The sequence below is a fragment of the Balaenoptera acutorostrata genome, chromosome 10, assembly GCF_949987535.1.
Source record: "Balaenoptera acutorostrata chromosome 10, mBalAcu1.1, whole genome shotgun sequence".
NCBI classification, from domain to species: domain Eukaryota; kingdom Metazoa; phylum Chordata; class Mammalia; order Artiodactyla; family Balaenopteridae; genus Balaenoptera; species Balaenoptera acutorostrata.
Window position 1 is genome coordinate 49045300 of NC_080073.1, and position 19461 is coordinate 49064760.

The window sequence follows — 19461 nt, forward strand, 5'->3', positions numbered from 1 at the left end:
GGGCAAACCAGAGGTGACTCCTGAACGGATGGGAGGATGGCAACGCCCGGGCCTACTCCCTCCCCTCACCCAGCATCCCGCCAGGTCTGAGTAATTGGTTCCTGATGGAAGCGCCACCCCGTGCCCTGCCATTTGTCCAGCCACCTGTGGCCGCTGGCAGCTCTGGCCCAACAGTCTCATCTGTCATCGGGTGATTGCTCCAGACTGAGTGAAGTTGCAAAGTTGAGATAAAGAGGCTGAACATCAAAAGGCCCCCAGTTATTTTGCGAGCTCGTGACTTGGGATGCTTCCCATGGTCTGCAGAGCCAGGCTGCTGAGACAGGAGCTCTTGAGAAACTGTTTAGTCTCAACTTTCTGTCCTCCTAAATCCACAAGTAGGCAAGAGATCTTCAAAGGGTGGTGACGGGAAGAAAAGGACGACTGGTATTTTAACTGTGGCTTTCAAGATAAGGAGCTTTAAGGATCTTTCCGTCACAGTAGGGAATCAAGTGCTGTGGGTGCCCTCTGGGACAGTAAGACCAGATTTTCACCAAAGTCTGCAGAGAAATGGGTGCCTGAAATATTCTGCTGCAAGTTTAATAGATAACACAGCTTCCTGAACATCTGTGATTCAAGAAATTAGAAGATTCTGATATTTAATTATTTAAGCGACCAGTACGAGGTGTTCCCTAATGCTATACAGAAATATTAATGTACATAAAGGGATGTTCTTTAATTAAGTTATTAGCGTTTTCTTATATGCCCAGCACTGCATCTGGTAAATAGTAGGTGCTTAACAGATGTGTGTTGACTGAAAATGTGCCCAGTATAGAGCAAGGAACTACACAGAGTAATCATTTGATGAACGTTTAAAAAAATCCCAATGCCCAGATCTCACCCCAGACAAATTAGATGAGGATCCCTGTAGGGTGGACCAGGCATCGGTAGTTTTTAAGGCTCCCAGGTGATTCCAGTGGGCACCTAAGATCAGAACACCACTGGTCTATGGACATGAGATTCTAGTAGATAAAGTTTCTGCCATTGTGTTGTTTGCTCCCCTTCTTTGACACCTCTGATTAGCCCTAAATGGGATTGGGAAGTAGGTGGAATTTCCTCTTTTTGACAAGGAAAAGTCTCTTCCATGTCATATTTCCTGCCCAAATGTTCCTTCCCATGAATATCAGCTGCTCCAGGTGTTGAGAGACCCAGACAGCACACTGATAGATCTGCCCAACAATGGTGAGTTTTCTGTGGATCCTAGAAACAGCAGGAGAATGAGAATTTTCAGGTTGGAATAAGCATCTGCCCCCCTTTATTAAATCCAACAGTCTTGTGCTCTGTGGGCAAGCCATTGCATTGTATCACTCCCCTCTTCAAAAACTTTCAGTGGCTCCCCACTGCCTGGGGAATGCAGCTGAGGCTTTCAAGGCCCTCCGTGGCCCAGCCCAATCTCCTCTTTCAGCCTCATCTTCCTTCTACTGCCCTTGTATGTCCCCCACCCTTCCTCTGAGATGGTCAGGAATCCCCAACGCACTTCAATGCCCACCAGTCACATGGGTGTGACAGAGCAGGCTGTGCCATGCACATCCTCACCACTGTGCCTAGGCTTCTTCAGCCCAAAACCAGACTCCTCTGTGTAAATGCCACCGCCCCACTGAAGCCCTTCTGGATTCTAGCAGTGGGAACAAAGTCTACCTTCTCTATGCTTTGCATGTGTTTCTATTAGATCACAGCCATGCTTTATGTAAACATGAATGATGTGATACTGAAAATAGTGTGAATAAAAAATAATCACATCTTGCACGATTTCAAAGCTGGCAAGCTCAGACAATTGTCATCTGTGTTGAAATGCTATTATTCCTGTGGCAATGCTACCCTGACAGACAGCGGGAGCCATGCTGCACTGGAAAGTTGTGCAGGAGTTGGGGGATTGCTGGGCTGTATTTTAACATTCACTGTGGTTCTTATTTCCATCTGGTTTGCATGTCCTATTGCAATATGCAGGATATAATTAGTGTTTGTCCCACTAGTGCTGAACTAAAGGCCAGAAAGTCATCACCTTTGGAGTGGAGGATGGATATGACAACACAAGGTAAAGAGGGTCAAACAACCACTGTGACGTGCTGTGCTCTCATTTTTAGGAGAAAGAACATTCTCTAAAACATTAAGGAAAGTGCTAAAAAAAAAATAGAGAAAGCAGCATTAAATGCAAAAATATGCTACAGTGGTGGTGGATTGAGGGGCTCTGAAAATGTGTACTTCCAGCTTCACAGTGGTTCCCAAACAAAAATTAATCTTAATTCTGTGAGTTTTAAATAACATTGAGACTGAGGAAGGACTCCAGTGAAAAAATAAAACAAAGCCTCGTTAAGTGTGTGCCCCACCAGTCCTGCTGCTGTCTACTGTTGGGTTGTATTTGTTGGGGCCTGACCTGAACCTCCCAAATGCCCAGTGACTTCAGGCTTTGGGGGCAAAGCCATTAATTAGTAAGAGGCAAGAATGGACCAAGGGTGATGTTGAAAGATTCAGCACTTAGGAAGAATCTTAGTCTAACCTTTGACTAATTGGTGTTTTTGTGAAAATTCAAGAATCACTCAGGCTGGGGTGAGTATGACAGGGTGTTAAAATGCAAGTTTTGGCTGAGGCATAATAGATGTCAAAATTCAGAGGAAAGCACTAAACCAGGATTTACTATGTCTGGTGGCAACAACCCAAACTATAATGTCAAGGATGTAACAAGAGTCGGGAAAGGAGGATTCCTGGAGACAGATTTTGGAGAAAATGGTTTGTGGTCAGGGGAGGGTGACTGCCTTTTAAGTTAAGCTTAAGGGGACCTTGATCAGGACAGTCAGATGCAGGCCCAGGAAACATACGGGGAGGGGGCTGCTGGCTTTCCCCTCCTGACTCCACAAGGATCACCTGCCTTTCCAGAGACTGTCAGGGCAAAGATTCCTGAGTGGGATCTACATGCAAGAGCCCGGGTGGGGTCACCTTTGGTCCTGTCCCAGGGCACAGTCTGGGCAGCAGGAACTGAAGGCATCTTTGGCCGCCTAGAGGCTGAGGTTGGAAGATGTGGTGAGGGAGGAAGCACAGGTGAGCCTCCCCAGTAGTGGGAGGGCGGAGGGGGTCCCCAAAGGGGAGGAGCCAGCTCTGCATACCCAGACTGAGTGAGTGCCTGCAGCAGTGCCTGGTAAGTAAGACCTTTCCTGTTTGCCTCTTACCTCTCACAACCCCTGCTGTGAGCCTGGGGGGCTCTCAGGGAAAGGGGGAGGGCCAGTAGAAGCACCACTGGAGGAAAGCTAGACTATTCCCGGAGAAAGGCTTCCCTCCTGCAGCCTTGCCCTGAAAGAGGGGAGGAAGCCTTAACTTGAAATCAAGTTTTGATTATTTCATGGGACAGGAGACACTTTGATTATGGATTTGTGAATTTGCTTTGAGGCTTGAAGCGACTGTAGGACTCCGCATTAACCAAGAGTGACCTGAGAATGCACAAGACTGTCCTAGACTGTCTCCAAGGACAAGGAAAGAACAAACCCCCCCAAGTGGGCTTAAAGAGAATAGGGACGAAAATGAAGTTTCACACTTGCCAGCGAAAGCGCTGTCTCCCTCTGAAATTTATGTTCATTTGTTCATTATCTGACCTTTGCTGCCAGCATACTGCTCCCCAAGAGAAGGGCTTTTACCAACTTTGGTCCCTGCTGTATCTCCCCTTGTCTCACACAGTGGCTGGTCGTAGTAAGTGCTCAAAGGTTTGTAGAATGAGTGAGGGACAGTGCCTGCTCTGGGCTGTTCTGCCCTACTTCCTGCACTGAGCCGTGTCTGCCTCTGTCTCTAGACTGACCCTGTCTTGATGAGGTTTGAGATGGAAGACTTTCTCTCATTCATCCCTGCTCCCTCTCAGCTTCTGCTCAGTGCTTTACATTTGATGGACATGAATGGGGTTGAGAGGAGTGGTCCAGAGCAGGACCCCTTGCTCTACCTGGGGGTCAGATAGATGGCTGAGCCGGCACCTGTTATCTTGCACAATGGGGCTCATCTGAGAAGTCCGGGAGATGACCTTCTCTCTCAGAATGTGGGACCAGGAGCTCCTTCTCAGTGCCCGAGGGTGCAGTCCTCCTTGGAGGAAGTCTTGGGTTGAGCACCCTCATTTCAGAGGTGACCATGTGGGTGGGGGCCTTAGTTTTACAACGCTTAGCCCCTTGCCTCGCTCTGTACCCCGGATTCAGTGGGTCTCCAGACTTGGCCGCATGCTAACCTGTGGCTGCACAATCGCCTTTCTCTGGTTGACTTGCAGCCCCTGGTTTCATGGTCTGCTCATCTAGTGTCTGGCCTTCCATTTTCCCGGCCTCCATTAGCCATGAGGTTCCTGATTTTGTTATCTCACCTTTTTTCTGGGGATCTTGCCTGACCTTGGGCTTCAGAGTATTTGGTTCAGATCTCCAGACCACCTCTGGGATAGACTCAGATCCCTTGGCATGAAAGTTTGGCTTGGAGATTAAGGCAACTAGAGATAAGACACGGTAACTGAATGCCTGATCCTTGATCAGACTCTGGACCAGTAAAAAAGTGGCTACAAAGTCATTTTTGGGACAACTGGAACATGGACTAGAGATTAGATAATAGCATTGTATCAGTGTTAAATTTCCTGAATTTTATAACTATACTGGGGTTATTTAAGAGAATGGCCTCATTCTTAGGAAACACATGGAGATACTTATGGGTAAAGAGGCATGATGTCTGCAACTTACTTTCAGGTGGTTAAGTGGAAAAAATCATACATAGAAAGAGAATGATAAAATAAATGAGGCAGAGTGTCAAGACTGAGTGAATCTGGGTAAAGGGTATACAGGAGTTCCTTGCACTATTCTTTGCAACATTTCTGTTAAGTTTAAAATCATTTCCAAATAAAAATTCAAATAAAAAGGTTGCCTTGGGTATCCAACCTATACAGTCAAAGCTTGTATCTCCCTATTCACCCACCTAAGTACCTCTCCTTCCAGCCCAGCTATCGGCCAAGGGCTACCCAGATGGCACTTCAAGGCACGTCTGATTCTGGCTTGTGGAGGCAGCTCATGACCCCAAAGTCTCTCTCAAGCACCCTTGGCTATACTGGAGAGAGAGAGGCAGGAGCACAGTCCTGAGGGAAGACATCGCTACTGCACTGTCCCCTTCCCTATCTGCCCACTCAGCTCCTAGGACAAGCCCTCTCTTGAGGGCCATCTCTTGGGGGCCTCCACCAACAGGCTTGGCCAGGCCCTCAGGCTGCAGGTGCCCTGTCCCTGCATCAAGGGATGCTGGGGTACATCCATGAGAAGCCACTGACCACAGAGGACACTTGTGAACTAACCAACCACATAAGCTTGGGCTGGAATCCTGACCTCTCCAGGTCTGTCTCTCCTCAGCTGTAAAATCATTTACCTCTGACTGGATGAACCCCTAGTCCTTCCCAGCTCTGTCTGAGCTGGTGTCTGCACAAGTGGAACTAGACAAGCACCATCCTTGAGAGACCCGATTCTATGCAGCGGTTTGGGGCTTTATCACTGAGCGGTTCCTTCCTCCTCGGCATTTTGGGCATCATCATCAAAGCATGACCAGGGCATGACCTTTCTTGGTCCCATAAATCTTTCATCTTTGGAAAAAATTTAAATCCCCCTTACCTCAGAGCAGTAACGATGAAGCTGAGAACTTCCTCTTCCCCAGACAGGTGGCTTGTATCAAAGATCACGCTGAATTCATACTATGGGAAAAGAAAGTGACATTTGGCATCAGCCAGCATTCCAAACTTAAACACTACAATCTTCTGCAGTTTATGACCTCTGGATGCTCATTTGCACGGCAAGCTTTATTCTGTGTGCATTTCTCTCTGATGGTCAGGCCAGAGATACAACTTTAGCAATAAAACGCAGAGCCCACTCTGGCGAGAGGTACGCTGTCCTTTTCAGCAACTGAGGTTTTCGTTAGGAAGTGATACGCTTGAACTCTTAAGCCAGGACTTCCTAAATTTCACTCACACACCATCATCCCAGTTTTTGCCACATCTGCTTATCATATCACCTGTGATATGTACTTTGTATTTTTATTGCCTCACTCTTGCTGTTTAAAGACTATTTTAAAGAGAAGAATTTATATCACTATCACAGATGGGAATCCAGGATCACTTGCCATAAAGAGGAGGTCATCATAAAAATAAACATAACGGAAACAAAGGGGTGTTGAATTCTGTTGCCTGCTGAAGGCTCTGGGCCTAAGGTCTGCTCTATTTTGATAAAAGGGAGATTAACGACTGATAGGGAGGTATTAGAGATATTGTAGAGCTACCGGAGAATTTCTCCCGCAAAAAGTTAGGATTGAAAGAGTATTGAAAAGGTAATAAATTTCTCACCGTTAGAGTCAACGTGGTTTAGTGTTATGTCCATGTATCACCTAAAATCATCTCATGAGCCACCCAAAATCATCTCAGGTACTCCCAGTGGTGGGCACCCTGTGATTCGGGGAACACTGTTCCAAGCAAATGGTTTTCACCATATACACACCAGGCAAGTGTGGGAATCAGGAAGGACCCCTCGGGTAGGGCTTATAGAGCCAGGCTCTATAGAAGAGGGTGGACAAAATGATTCTTAAATTCCATCAAGTTCTGAGAGTCTATGACTTATTTAATATCTAAATATTTGTTCCTTTATGATGTCATTTTGTTTCTTTATGACGAATTCTAGGCAATGGTCTAACTTTGCAACACCGGATTCTACTGAACTGAATGCTACCTGAAAGTAATGAACGCTGGATCACGACATTGGACCATCAACTAGAGTGGATGCTGGGCATCCCTTTCTAGACAGAAATTTCTGTTGCAGTGAGACCTGTCAGCTTACAGTGAGGGTGGGTCATGAAGATAGGACAGGAAACAGAGCTGGAGGACCCAAAGGAAGGGAAAGTCAAGGGTCTCATTGCAGCAGAGAGTCTGAACTGGCAGGAGATCTGAATTAAGCGTTCTAAAGATCAAAGTGAGGTAAGAAGCAAAAGATTTGGGCACAAAGCCAAAATGAGAGCCAGAGGCCTGGGAGAACAGAAGGTCAGGGACCGGGCAGGCTGGTCATGAGAGACAGAAACATACGGTCAGCGAAGTAAGCAGATAGTGTGGTCATGAGGCTTAGCAGGTGGTCTGGAGACTGATGACCCACAGGGTCTGAGGGCAGGGGAGGACAAGCCGGGCTGTGGATAGAGGGAGCCCCATCCCTGCTGGGTCGCTTCTGGGGCTTTCTCCAGGGACTCACCCCCAGAGCCCTGCCTCCAGGACCAGCCTTGCTACAGGCCTTGACTTCCGTATGTGGAGGAAGGCAGTGACATTACCAAACTGGAAGAAAAATCCAACATCCAACATCCATACTTCTGTTGGCTCTGTGACTATTTTGAGAGAGAATGAATTTTAACAAAATTTAAGGCCCCATAAGTCAAGATTACTTTATTTTCACTGTATTCATTTATTCACTTTCTCTCTATGGGAAGTATTCCTGGATCCATCTGCAATGATAAGTTTTCCTTTTAAAGTATCTTTAAAACTAGCAAGACGCACCTTAGGTTTGAGGGAGGGAGGCTGGATTTTACAACAAAATGGCTACTTTTAAAGTGTTTCAATTAAGTCTATTTCCTGTTGCTCAAAAGATTTCAATAAAATGTGTGTGTGTGTGTGTCTGCATGTGCGTGCCACATTTTACTACAGGCAATGATACCCAGCATTCAGGGTCCTCCTGCTGCATCCTCACCCTACCTGGAATCTCACAGGACTTGGCCCATATTCTGCCAGCTTTTCTGAGGGCAGCCACCACTTGGGGCTTCCCTTCTCTTGGGATGAATGTGGACAGAATGAGGATCAGAGCCAGAAAAAAGGCTGAGGAATCACAGATATAAGAGCCACCACAGTTTGGAGCAGGTACATTCAAGGAGGCTGAGGGATTCAAGTGATTTGCTAAGAAATGAGCAAATCTTCCTTACTAGAACATTCTCACAACTGGTTTGCAAAACAGCTACTATGTACTGAGACCAAAAAGCCTTAGAGATTAAAATGATCCAATTCTATGACATAGGCAGGATAAAAGGATTAAACTTTCTTTTTTTTTTTTTTTTTTTTAGGAAGGGAAAAAAGGTAGACAAAGGAATATAAAATTTCCTTCAAATCATAGCAGGGAAAACAGCTTCCATTTAAAAAGGTGGAACTGGTCTTTTAGAGTCTAGTTTTACCTCCAAAAATCACATCTTCTACGTCTTTGCATCTCTTTATAATGATGGCACATACTAGAATGTTCCATGAATCTCCGAATATGCTAAACCATATTATTGTTTGAGCTTAGAAAATCTGGCTCCTTATAAATACCAAAGTGACTGTACTTTCTTGTACTTTTCTGAAAAAATGAAGTGCAATACAATTATTTATATTTTAAGAGGTCTCTTCAAAAAATTGTGAGTTCCCGGGGGGCAACAGCCAGGACTGTAGATCACTAGCCCAGACCACATCTTCTCCTATGTTGTTCCAGGGACTCAAAGTGGCATGGGATGTCCCAGAAAATAAAATGTTAAGAGGCCAACCAGATGGTGCTTGACAAAGTACAAAGGCCGTGGCGTGTGTCTCACATCTGCGGTATGTCACGTGGATCAAGGGGAAGGACCACATGTCCACAGCCCCCGGAACAGACTTGGAGATGGCCATGGACAGGGCTGGCTGTGCCCAGGCAGGGCTTTGCTGGCCACCCCGCTGCAGTGGGGTGTGGACGAAACCTCGGGGAGGCAGTTGCAGAATGAGTGGCTGGTGGGAAGGGCCGGGGGTGCTGCCAAGGAAGTGCCCCGTCCCTGCCCCTTACCTTCGACTTTGACCTCATGAAAGGGAATCCCACACTGCATTTGAGGAAGTCTGATTCCAGCAGTTCACAGGAAATGCCCATTTCCTCCTGAAAGACAAAAAGTACCAACAGATGGGCTGGCTGCACCAGGACAGGTGTGTGGAGGAGCCCCAGGGAGGCAAATCCAGGCTTCAGCAGACATGGTCCTGCTTTAAGGAAGTTCTCAGACAACAGCCACTGTTGGCTGTGCTGGAATGAGGAGTCTCTGACAGGCCAAGTCCCCATCCTCCTCTGACTGCCCACTCGCCCCCCCCGCCACCCTTGCCAGAGGTTCTCTGGGAAGACAGTGCAGAGGACAAAACCACTCTTCATTCTTTTTTTTTTTTTTTTTATCATGTTTGTTCTTGTATATCAGAGTTTCCCTAACTGTGTTCCGTGAAACATTAGTTCTGTGGGTATTACATTTTAAAAAAGGGTTTTGGGGTCAAAAAGTTTGGAAGATGTAGGGATAAAAAGAGTTAAAAATGTGATTTTTTAAAAAAGCAATTATTATTATTTTTTTTGGATTTTATTTTACTTGTTTTTTTTATACAGCAGGTTCTTATTAGTAAGAACACTCTTCATTCTTAATCAACCCTTTGGCTCTGAACCCCAGTGCTCTCCTGGTGAAACGGGACAGCCCACACGTGAGCTGGATGCCTCCTTAGGTTTGCATTAAAAGGCATCCAAGTTGCCTTTCTGGCTCACACCCTAATCTTGCCTTTCGAAACCTTACTAGTTGAGGAAAAATAAACGCTAAGAAAATCGCACCAAGGAAAACACAGGGATTCTTTACAGCATGAAGCAATGAGGGCTGAGCTACACCCTCAGCAAGCCTTCCCAGGGTGGGGGTGGATGCAAGGGCAAGGAGAGGGCTCCCAGCATAGCTGGCCTGGGCTGGACTCTACAGCCAGGCATGACAAAACCAGGAAAGGGGCCGCAGGGAGCTGCCATCTTTCCACCTGCACACATGGTTTACAACCAAAGTCAAAGGAAAGCAGGAGGCTCTTCATAACCCACAGGGCCTCTCCGAGTCACTGAGGCCAAATCAAGACTTCTGAGGGGAGACAGAATGTTTGCAGATTTGGGAAAAGGAGAAGGCACAGAACAGAACTAGCACTGGCTGAATGTCTAGAAGCTGGAGTGCTGGAGTTCAATGAGGTCATGTGACTTCCTCAAGGTCATTCTGGGCTGACTCTAAAACCTATCTCCTTCCCCTACCAAGGCCCTGATCTTCTCGAGGGCCTTGGCAACTCTGCAACAAGCAATGGCAGCCAAAAGGAACCAACCTGTGTGGATTCTGGCTCTGAAATGTCACCCATGCTCCCTCCTCCAATTTCCAGGACCTGCGCCTCAGCCCAGACCCACACTTCCAGGTAAATGGGTGAAATAAAAAAAGTTTAAGTTGTGTGTCTAATCAGAAAAAAAAAAATGTGAGCACTTACCACAACATACCTACTTAGTTATATGTTATACACATATACTATTACACTAATATATTATGAACATTATCAAACACAAAAAGTAGAAATGACAAAAAATAAATAACTCATCTGTGGGATTAGAAGTCAAGATAATAATTGGCGGGTGGCAAGTGGAAGGGAGTTCTTGGGGTGCTGGGGATGTTCTCAGGTGTGATCACTGTGAAAACTCACTGAGCTGGGCACCTAATGATTTGTGTACTTCTGTCTGTTTTTTAAACATCAATAAAACTTTATTTAGAAAATAGCAACAAAGCAACAGCAACACAAACAACCGGAAATACAAGGAAATAAAAAATAGGAGATATATAAATATAAAAGGAAACTGTAGCTTATCTTTCAGCATCCAATCTAGATATCCAATGGGGATAACTGATCTCAGTGACTGTTAAGTTTTCTAACGGTTCTCCGTGACCTTGGTCAGCATCCCTCATGTGGGCTTGGGACCTCCTGCATTAAAATTGGTTTGGGAGCGCCTTAAAAAAATACAGATTCCCAGGCCATGCCCCAGTGGTCTTAGACCCTGAGTACACCCTGAGATTGTGGGACCTGAGATAAGCATTTTCAATACATGGTAGGTGATACAGTAAGTGTTCCACTGTGCAATGCTTTGGGAGCCACTGCTATGAGTTTGCCTTTTTTTGGTCCATTCTACAGGCTGCTTGAGCAATCTTCTTAAAATGCCTCTCTCCATTATGAACATAATAAAGCTCAAAATCTTAACACTGGCATACATTTGGCCCCTACCTCTCTGAGCACATACGTCACTATTCTACAAACATCCTTTTCTTGGTCTCATTTCCACACTTTCCACACTTTTGCCTAGTTGTTCCCACTGTCAAGAACACCTTTCCTCAGCCCTTCCTCCAAGGTTTCCTTCACCCATCTTGCCCCAAACACTCGTGGGTGGTAGGTAAGTTTGCATATCTAATATGGGCATGGCACAGGATTTGGAACGGACCCTGAGCATCCACTGAGTGGCTGAGTCATCACATCACCTCCCACGATCAGCACTGAGGACACAGGTCTGAATGACATTAGTCCCTGTCCTTGAAGAGCTCACAGCTTAGAAGGGGGACATCTTCCAGCAGAGAAATAGACATTTACAGGGCAGTGTGAGGGGCTGCTCTTGGAATCTGGAGAACATGCAGCGGCAATCTCAATAAGGAAAACCAGTGAATAATTTCTCAAATGCTGTCTCACGAACTGCATGGCCCAAAGATTGGTCCTAATGATTCACTGTTGGTGGCCTCTTGTCACCATCCTCTTCCTTATAATTCCTCACCCAAGAAGCAATGTCCACAATTGCCCCAAGTACAAGCTATGCTAAATCCTAGCTAACTGGCCTGTGGGCATTAGAGGCAGCGAGCTCAAGCCTAGGTGACCTTAACTCCCTGGGACAGTCTTGGTTTAAGTCTGTCGTCCTGGTGTAATTACTCTCAAGAGCATCCCAGGATATACATAAATTATATTACTCAACCCAGTTCCGAAGCTCAATATCTCACTGGAAATCCCTTTCAAACCAGGAGAGAGGTTTTCTATTTAAGTCAAAGGTCTATCCATTCTCAAAGATTTATCACCCCGAAGACTTCTTCAGGTTTTACATGGATGTGAAGGACTCATTGAGGCTTTAAAAATTTACTCTGGAACTTGAGGGGACCTCCGTTTACTCAGCTTTGATCTAAGACTGCTTTTGATTGCCTGAGAACTGCTGAACTACCTTATTTTTGTTAATTCCAAAATGCGAGGAAATAACATTTAAACCAGCATTTATTGCATTATTCCACATCTCTCTTCCACCCTACTCAGTCTAACAGAAATGACAGAATTCCGGTTGGATCTTGGGGTGGGGGACAAGCAAAAAGAGTGAAAACCAAAGACTTCTGTAGGAATGAGAGCGCTCAGTGTACGGTCATGACTCACGCGCTCCTGGACGCTGCGACAGGAAGGAATGTCATGGATCACCCTTCTGCGCCTGTCAGCACCAGAACAGCCCTCCCATGGCTATGTAAGTCCCCTTGACTGAAAGGCTTTAATTCCGTTTTCCACTCTTCACTGCAGCTATGAGGCAAAGAGGCCCCCAGAGCATGGGCTTCAGCAAACACTGTGACTGCTGGTGTGGACAGCACAAGTGCTGCACCCAGAACCCCTTTACTAGATGACTTCCAGTCCCTGGCTGAATGGGAGCTGCTTTGCCTGGGAGGTTATAACACCCTTCCTCTGCAGCCTATGATTGACATGGGTGCAAAAGGCTGCCCCTTTGCCTCAAGGTGAGACCAGCTGTGCTGTGCAACTTATGTTCCAGAGCCCCCGTGGGATTAGGCTGAGAGCACATCCCTGTTTGCCTCTGTCCTCTGCCCCATTCTGTTCCCTTCACTCTTTTTCTCCCAAGAGCATTTCTTTTTTTTTTTTTTTTTTTTTTAGAAATTCACGTTTATTTATTTATTTATTTATTTATGGCTGTGTTGGGTCCTCGTTTCCGTGCGAGGGCCTTCCCTAGCCGTGGCAAGTGGGGACCACTCTTCATCGCGGTGCGCGGGCCTCTCACCATCGCGGCCTCTCTTGTTGCGGAGCACAGGCTCCAGACGCGCAGGCTCAGCAGTTGTGGCTCACGGGCCCAGTTGCTCCGCGGCATGTGGGATCCTCCCAGACCAGGGCTCGAACCCGTGTCCCCTGCATTGGCAGGCAGATTCTCAACCACTGCGCCACCAGGGAAGCCCCCCAAGAGCATTTCTGCAGTAAATCATTTGCCCAGGAATCCCCATCTCAGGTTCTTCTCCGGTGAACCTGACCTCAGACAATACTCTTTATAGATGAGGCTGCTGGCACTGAGAGCTTCTGTTAAGTACTGGGCATTTGTTCCCAGGTGGGGAGAGGCAATGGAAGGGGAACCCTCACATGCTAACGAATGTTGTTCAAATCCATACTAACCAAAGGAAAAACTTTCTAACTACTGGTTATAAAGTCAGCATAGCTGCCCCCATCAGGGGAGCACTTAATCTCAAAGCAGTATCAGCACCCCCTATGCTCTGGTTTTAGATCCTGCCTGGGGCATAACCTTAAAAAACAGGGTCACTATCGAGCTAGGTACCACCCCCGCCCACCTCCACCCCCACTCCCCATAGTCAGGCAGGCATCCTGTAGTCAAAGAAGTCTCAAGGAACCTTTAAAAAATGAATGTTGGGGTGATGTGGCTAAACTAGCTGCGCCCTGGCTTTAGACAGCATCAGGAATAGTGATCTAGTGGGGGGAGGGTGCTTTGTACCTCCGCCAGGCACATGGTACCCCACCAGGAGGTACATGGGAGAGCTTCTAGGGACAAGGCTTCTCCTTGGCTCTGATTCCTTCTGTGCCTCAATCCTTGCTTACATTGACTTTAGCTTGGAGAACTTACCTTTAGCACTGTTGCAAGACTAATGATTACCAGCTCTCAGCTGATAGGGAATGTGGACCAGTGAATAGACTGTCTACCCTTTGTCCCTGATTGCCAGACAGTGTAGAATCTGATTATCCAACTCAGATGCAGTGCAAATCTACTAAAACCTGTTGCAAAGGTGCAGGCTTTCATGAAATCAATGAAAGTGATGCTCAGAAACTGCTCAAACCACTCAAAGCCTCTGATTAAGTCTGGATCTGGCAGAGTTAGATCAGTTAACTGTTGAAGAAGTCAAAATTATCCTTGGATGATAACACTTTAAGATGCTTGAGAAGATAAGGCTTTAAATTTAAAAGATCAAGAGAAGCGTTTGGGAAAAATGTACCATCATAAAAACGACCTTTCTGTGATTGTCCTAAAAACAAAAAAAAGGCAAAATATGAAGCAAAGAATGTTACCTTATAATAGGAATATTCACGTCCAAAAGCTGCCTACCCAGCACTCAGTTACTTATTTCATTTCAGAAATTAATGCACTGCTATTTTAAAGATGCTAATAAAGCAAATGAACTTTTGCCTTGAGTCTAAGTATCCTTGACCATTATAATTACAATATTACAAGAGCTGTTAAGTGTAGAATAACATAAACTTATATTCATAATCTTTAGTTTCATTTTTCAAGTAAAGTCCCAATCAAAACTTAAAGAAAAAATTTTAATATGAAATTCTGGACCCTATTTTAAGAAGATTCACAAAACTGGCCTTTTTCCCAGTCCCACTTTTCCTTGGCTAGCAGACACATCCAATTCCATAAAATGCTATCAAGGTTTCTCCCCAGAGATTGAGTGATTCAGCTTAAATTTTCTAAATTTTTTTTTTTTATTAAGACACATTACTCTCAGGATCAGAAAAACATCAATTAACATTTTTTTTAGAACACAAGATGAAAGCCTACTTGGTTTCTGCACGTTCGTCTCTATATTCTCAGTACCGGGCACTCAGTAGCTCCTGAGTTTGCACTTAGTACTTCAACAAGCCTTGGCTCCTCGGGGATTCAGATGAAGGGACTTCAAGAGGCAGCTTACTTGCTGGTCTGCCTGGCATGGGAGATGCTTGCCTTGGCAAAGGCCCTCTCTTTTCCAGACATACCTCAGCTGTCCTGGCCCTGGGAGCTTGGCCAGCGGAGCCAAGCTCTAGCCCTGCTTGTAGTATGCAGTGTGGCTGGCAGGAAGAAATCCGATCATGAAGTTAGTGAGCCTCCTTGGCCTTCAGGCTCCTTCCTCCCAATCACACAGCATTCGATTTTATTCTGGAGCCACACTTTCTCTGACCACCAACGCAGTGCCCTGTGGGAGCAGCAAATCCGCAAATCTGGTCAGGGCTTAATGCTGGGCTCCAGGGAGAGTGTGAGGTTTACCTTCCCGTTTGCTACTTCCTCCTGTGTTTGTCAAACTAAGATGACCCTTCATGTTCTATGTCAGACTGAAGCTTGGTATTCATCTAAGGACCCCTTCCTTTCTTCCAGCCACGTGAGGTGTGACCCCTGTGACCTGATAAGCTCTGTGTTAACTCAGTTAATAGAGAATTCAGGTAAATTTTGGAAGCACTTGATCCCAAATTCTCTAATTAACTGAGGAGTCAAAGGTGAGCAGGGGTTCTCAATAACCTGGCTCAGTGAGTTAATAGAAAGAGTTTATTCCCCGGAAATACTTTATTGGCCCCACTCAAGGATGAGTCAGCCTGAGCCTCACCAGAAAAAACAGTGCTATTCCTAGAGAGGAATCCTTTGGGACAGGGCCCATGGAATTCCTCAGCATGCAGAAAAGCACACGGGCTTGCAGCATAGAAAGTGCACAAGCTTTGGCATCGGTGTCCCAATTGATTTGCTCGGATATGTAACAGCTATGGGTCGTCAGACAAACAGGCTGGCCTTTCTACAAGCCTCCATTTTCTCACCTGAAAAATGAAGCCATAACACCTGCCTTATAGGACTGGGGCTGGCCTGCCAGTGTGGATGGTTGTAAAGACGGAGTCCACAGATGGCCCCTACTCAGTAATAGCTTGTTACATGCCAGGTAGCTCCTCTTTTTATGCCCATTTTACAAGGAGGAAACTGGAACACAGAGAAGTTATAGCACTTGCCCAGGATTTCCCAGCTGCCAATGTTAAGAATGGACCAGAGGGGGCCTGAGGCGAGGAACCCCAAACAAGGCACAGACAAGGTCCCCTCTTCCCCATCCCCCAAAGAACCCACAGAAACTGAGCCTGAGCAGGTGGGCAGCATAAACCCAAAGAATGAAGCGCACGGTCTTTAAGGAACCTGGAGCACAAGGGATGCCAGGACAGATGCCAATCGTGGCTGATGGCCTGGCAAGGCTGGGGCAGCGGGTTACAGGCCCTGCCGGATAGGGGCTGGCAACCAGCAGTCTGAGGGAATAGAGGTGATTACCGGCATACGTGGGGGTTCCAAGGCAAGTGCTACAAAGCAAGTGCCTTTTTAAACTTTTGTCTAAACCCCCATTTGGAAGTGAAGGCCCAGACTATTCTGGGTTTGTTCTTTCCAAGCTTAAAAAAGTAAAGCAAGCAGGAGCTAGAGTCAAAACAAATGTTTGAGACAGATGAACCACATAACTGTTAAAGCCAAAATCTCCTCCGAAGCTAAGGAGTGCTGAATTTGGAGAGTGCACTTTGAACAACCCTGTACCCATCACAGGCAGTAGGAAGTCAGCTGTCCCAGGAGGAGCAATTTTCTTATCAAAGTGGAGACAAGGGAGGCTCCTCCCAAACAGTCCTCTTGGCGCTAAGGATGCTTTAAAATGAGTAAAAATAATATTGCATTTAAAAAAACCAACACAAATCAGAAATGACTTGAATAAGCTTATTCCTGTAACATGCCCCTCCTGTGCATTACATCAACCCCTAATCTTTGTATTTTCCCAAGATGAAGACAAATCAAAACACTTCCCCAAATGCTGATGACTGCCCCCTTCGGGATGGCAGGAAAACAAACTTAAGAATCTAAACAAACAAATAAATAAAAATAAACCCACCATCCCAGCCCCCATCCACCCCAGCAGGTGAGCAGACAAGCCTCTCAGGCTGGAGCTGTCCATACTTTATTTCTGGTATGGAGCGATGGAGATCTCCTCTAGCACCCAGTGCTAAGGCAACATTTCCAATTTGAATACTCCATTGGTCAGGCTGCTGCAGGCGGCCCGGCTTTAGCAAGACCACCTGGGTGGCTGACAGAGTCTTGGTGCTCCAGCCGGGTGGTCAGGCCCGTGCCTCTGAGGTGGGAGAGCCGAGCTCAGGACATAGGTCCACCAGAGACCTCCTGACCCCACATAATATGAAACGGTGAAAGCTCTTTCAGAGATCTCCATCTCAACGCTAAGACCCAGCTCCACTCAATGACCAGCAAGCTACAGGGCTGGACACCCTATGCCAAACAACTAGCAAGACAAGAACACAACCCCACCCATAGCAGAGAGACTGCCTAAAATCATAATAAGTTCACAGACACCCCAAAACACACCACCAGACGTGATCCTGCCCACCAGAAAGACAAGATCCAGCCTCATCCACCAGAACACAGGCACCAGTCCCCTCCACCAGGAAGCCTACACAACCCACTGAACCAACCTTACCTACTGGGGGCAGACACCAAAAACGGTGGGAATTACGAACCTGCAGCCTGCAGAAAGGAGACCCCAAACACAGTAAGTTAAGCAAAATGAGAAGACAGAAAAATACACAGCAGATGAAGGAGCAAGGTAAAAACCCACCAGACCAAACAAATGAAGGGGAAATAGGCATTCTACCTGAAAAAGAATTCAGATTAATGATAGTAAAGATGGTCCAAAATCTTGGAAATAGAATGGAGAAAATACAAGAAACGTTTAACAAGAACCCAGAAGAACTAAAGAGCAAACAAACAATCATGAACAACACAATAAATGAAATTACAAATTCTCTAGAAGGAATCAGTAGCAGAATAACTGAGGCAGAAGAACGCATAAGTGACCTGGAAAATAAAATAGTGGAAATAACTACTGCAGAGCAGAATAAAGAAAAGAGAATGGAAAGAATTGAGGACAGTCTCAGAGACCTCTGGGACAACATTAAATGCACCAACATTGGAATTATAGGGATCCCAGAAGAAGAAGAGAAAAAGAAAGGGACTGATAAAATATTTGAAGAGATTATAGTTGAAAACTTCCCTAATATGGGAAAGGAAATAGTCAATCAAGTCCAGGAAGCACAGAGAGTCCCATACAGGATAAATCCAAGAAGAAACACACCAAGACACATATTAATCAAACTATCAAAAATTAAATACAAAGAAAAAATATTAAAAGCAGCAAGGGAAAAGCAACAAATAACATACAAGGGAATCCCCATAAGGTTAACAGCTGATCTTTCAGCAGAAACTCTGCAAGCCAGAAGGGAGTGGCAGGACATATTTAAAGTGATGAAAGAGAAAAACCTGCAACCAAGATTACTCTACCCAGCAAGGATCTCATTCAGATTCGACAGAGAAATTAAAACCTTTACAGACAAGCAAAAGCTAAGAGACTTCAGCACCACCAAACCAGCTCTACAAAAAATCCTAAAGGAACTTCTCTAGGCAGGAAACACAAGAGAAGGAAAAGACCTACAATAACAAACCCAAAACAATTAAGAAAATGGTAATAGGAACATACATATTGATGACTACCTTAAATTTAAATGGATTAAATGCTCCAACCAAAAGACAAAGACTTGCTGAATGGATACAAAAATAAGACCTATATATATGCTGTCTACAAGAGACCCGCTTCAGACCTAGGGACACATACAGACTGAAAGTGAGGGGATGGAAAAAGTTGTTCCATGCAAATGGAAATCAAAAGAAAGCTGGAGTAGCAATTCTCATATCAGACAAAATAGACTTTAAAATAAAGACTATTACAAGAGACAAAGAAGGAGACAAGAGACTACATAATGATCAAGGAACCAATCCAAGAAGAAGATATAACAATTGTAAATATTTATGCTCCCAACATAGGAGCACCTCAATACTTAAGGCAAAAGCTAACAGCCATAAAAGGGGAAATCGACAGTAACACAATAAAAGTAGGGGACTTTAACACCCCACTTTCACAAATGGGCAGATAATCCAAAATGAAAATAAATAAGGAAACACAAGCTTTAAGTGATACATTAAACAAGATGGATTTAATTGATATTTATAGGACATTCTATCCAAAAACAACAGAATACACTTTCTTCTCAAGTGCTCATGGAACATTCTCTGGATAGATCATATCTTGGGTCACAAATCAAGCCTTGGTAAATTTAAGAAAATGGAAATCATATCAAGTATCTTTTCCGACTACAACACTATGAGACTAGATATAATTACAGGAAAAAATCTGTAAAAAATACAAACACATGGAGGTTAAACAATACACTACTAAACAATCAAGAGGTCACTGAGAAAATCAAAAAATACCTAGAAAGAAATGACAAGGAAAACATGATGAGCCAAAACCTATGGGATGCAGCAAAAGCAGTTCTAAGAGGGAAGTTTATGGCAATACAATCCTACCTCAAGAAACAAGAAACATCTCAAATAAACATCCTAACCTCACACCTAAAGCAATCAGAGGAAGAAGAACAAAAAACCCCCAAAGTTAGCAGAAGGAAAGAAATCATAAAGATCAGATCAGAAATAAATGAAAAAGAAATGAAGGAAACAATAGCTAAGATCAATA

General features: G+C 45.2%; 1 protein-coding gene across 1 annotated transcript in view; it reads right to left on the reverse strand.

Annotated features, from left to right (window-relative positions):
- ITGA9 (integrin subunit alpha 9) overlaps positions 1 to 19461 on the reverse strand; it is a 324192-nt gene that overhangs the window by 72980 nt on the left and 231751 nt on the right. Inside the window, exons 18-19 of the mRNA XM_057555761.1 lie at positions 8832 to 8918; positions 5637 to 5716 (exon numbers count right to left, since the gene is read on the reverse strand). Coding sequence (XP_057411744.1) covers positions 5637 to 5716; positions 8832 to 8918 — 167 coding nt within the window. The remainder of the gene's footprint in view (positions 1 to 5636; positions 5717 to 8831; positions 8919 to 19461) is intronic.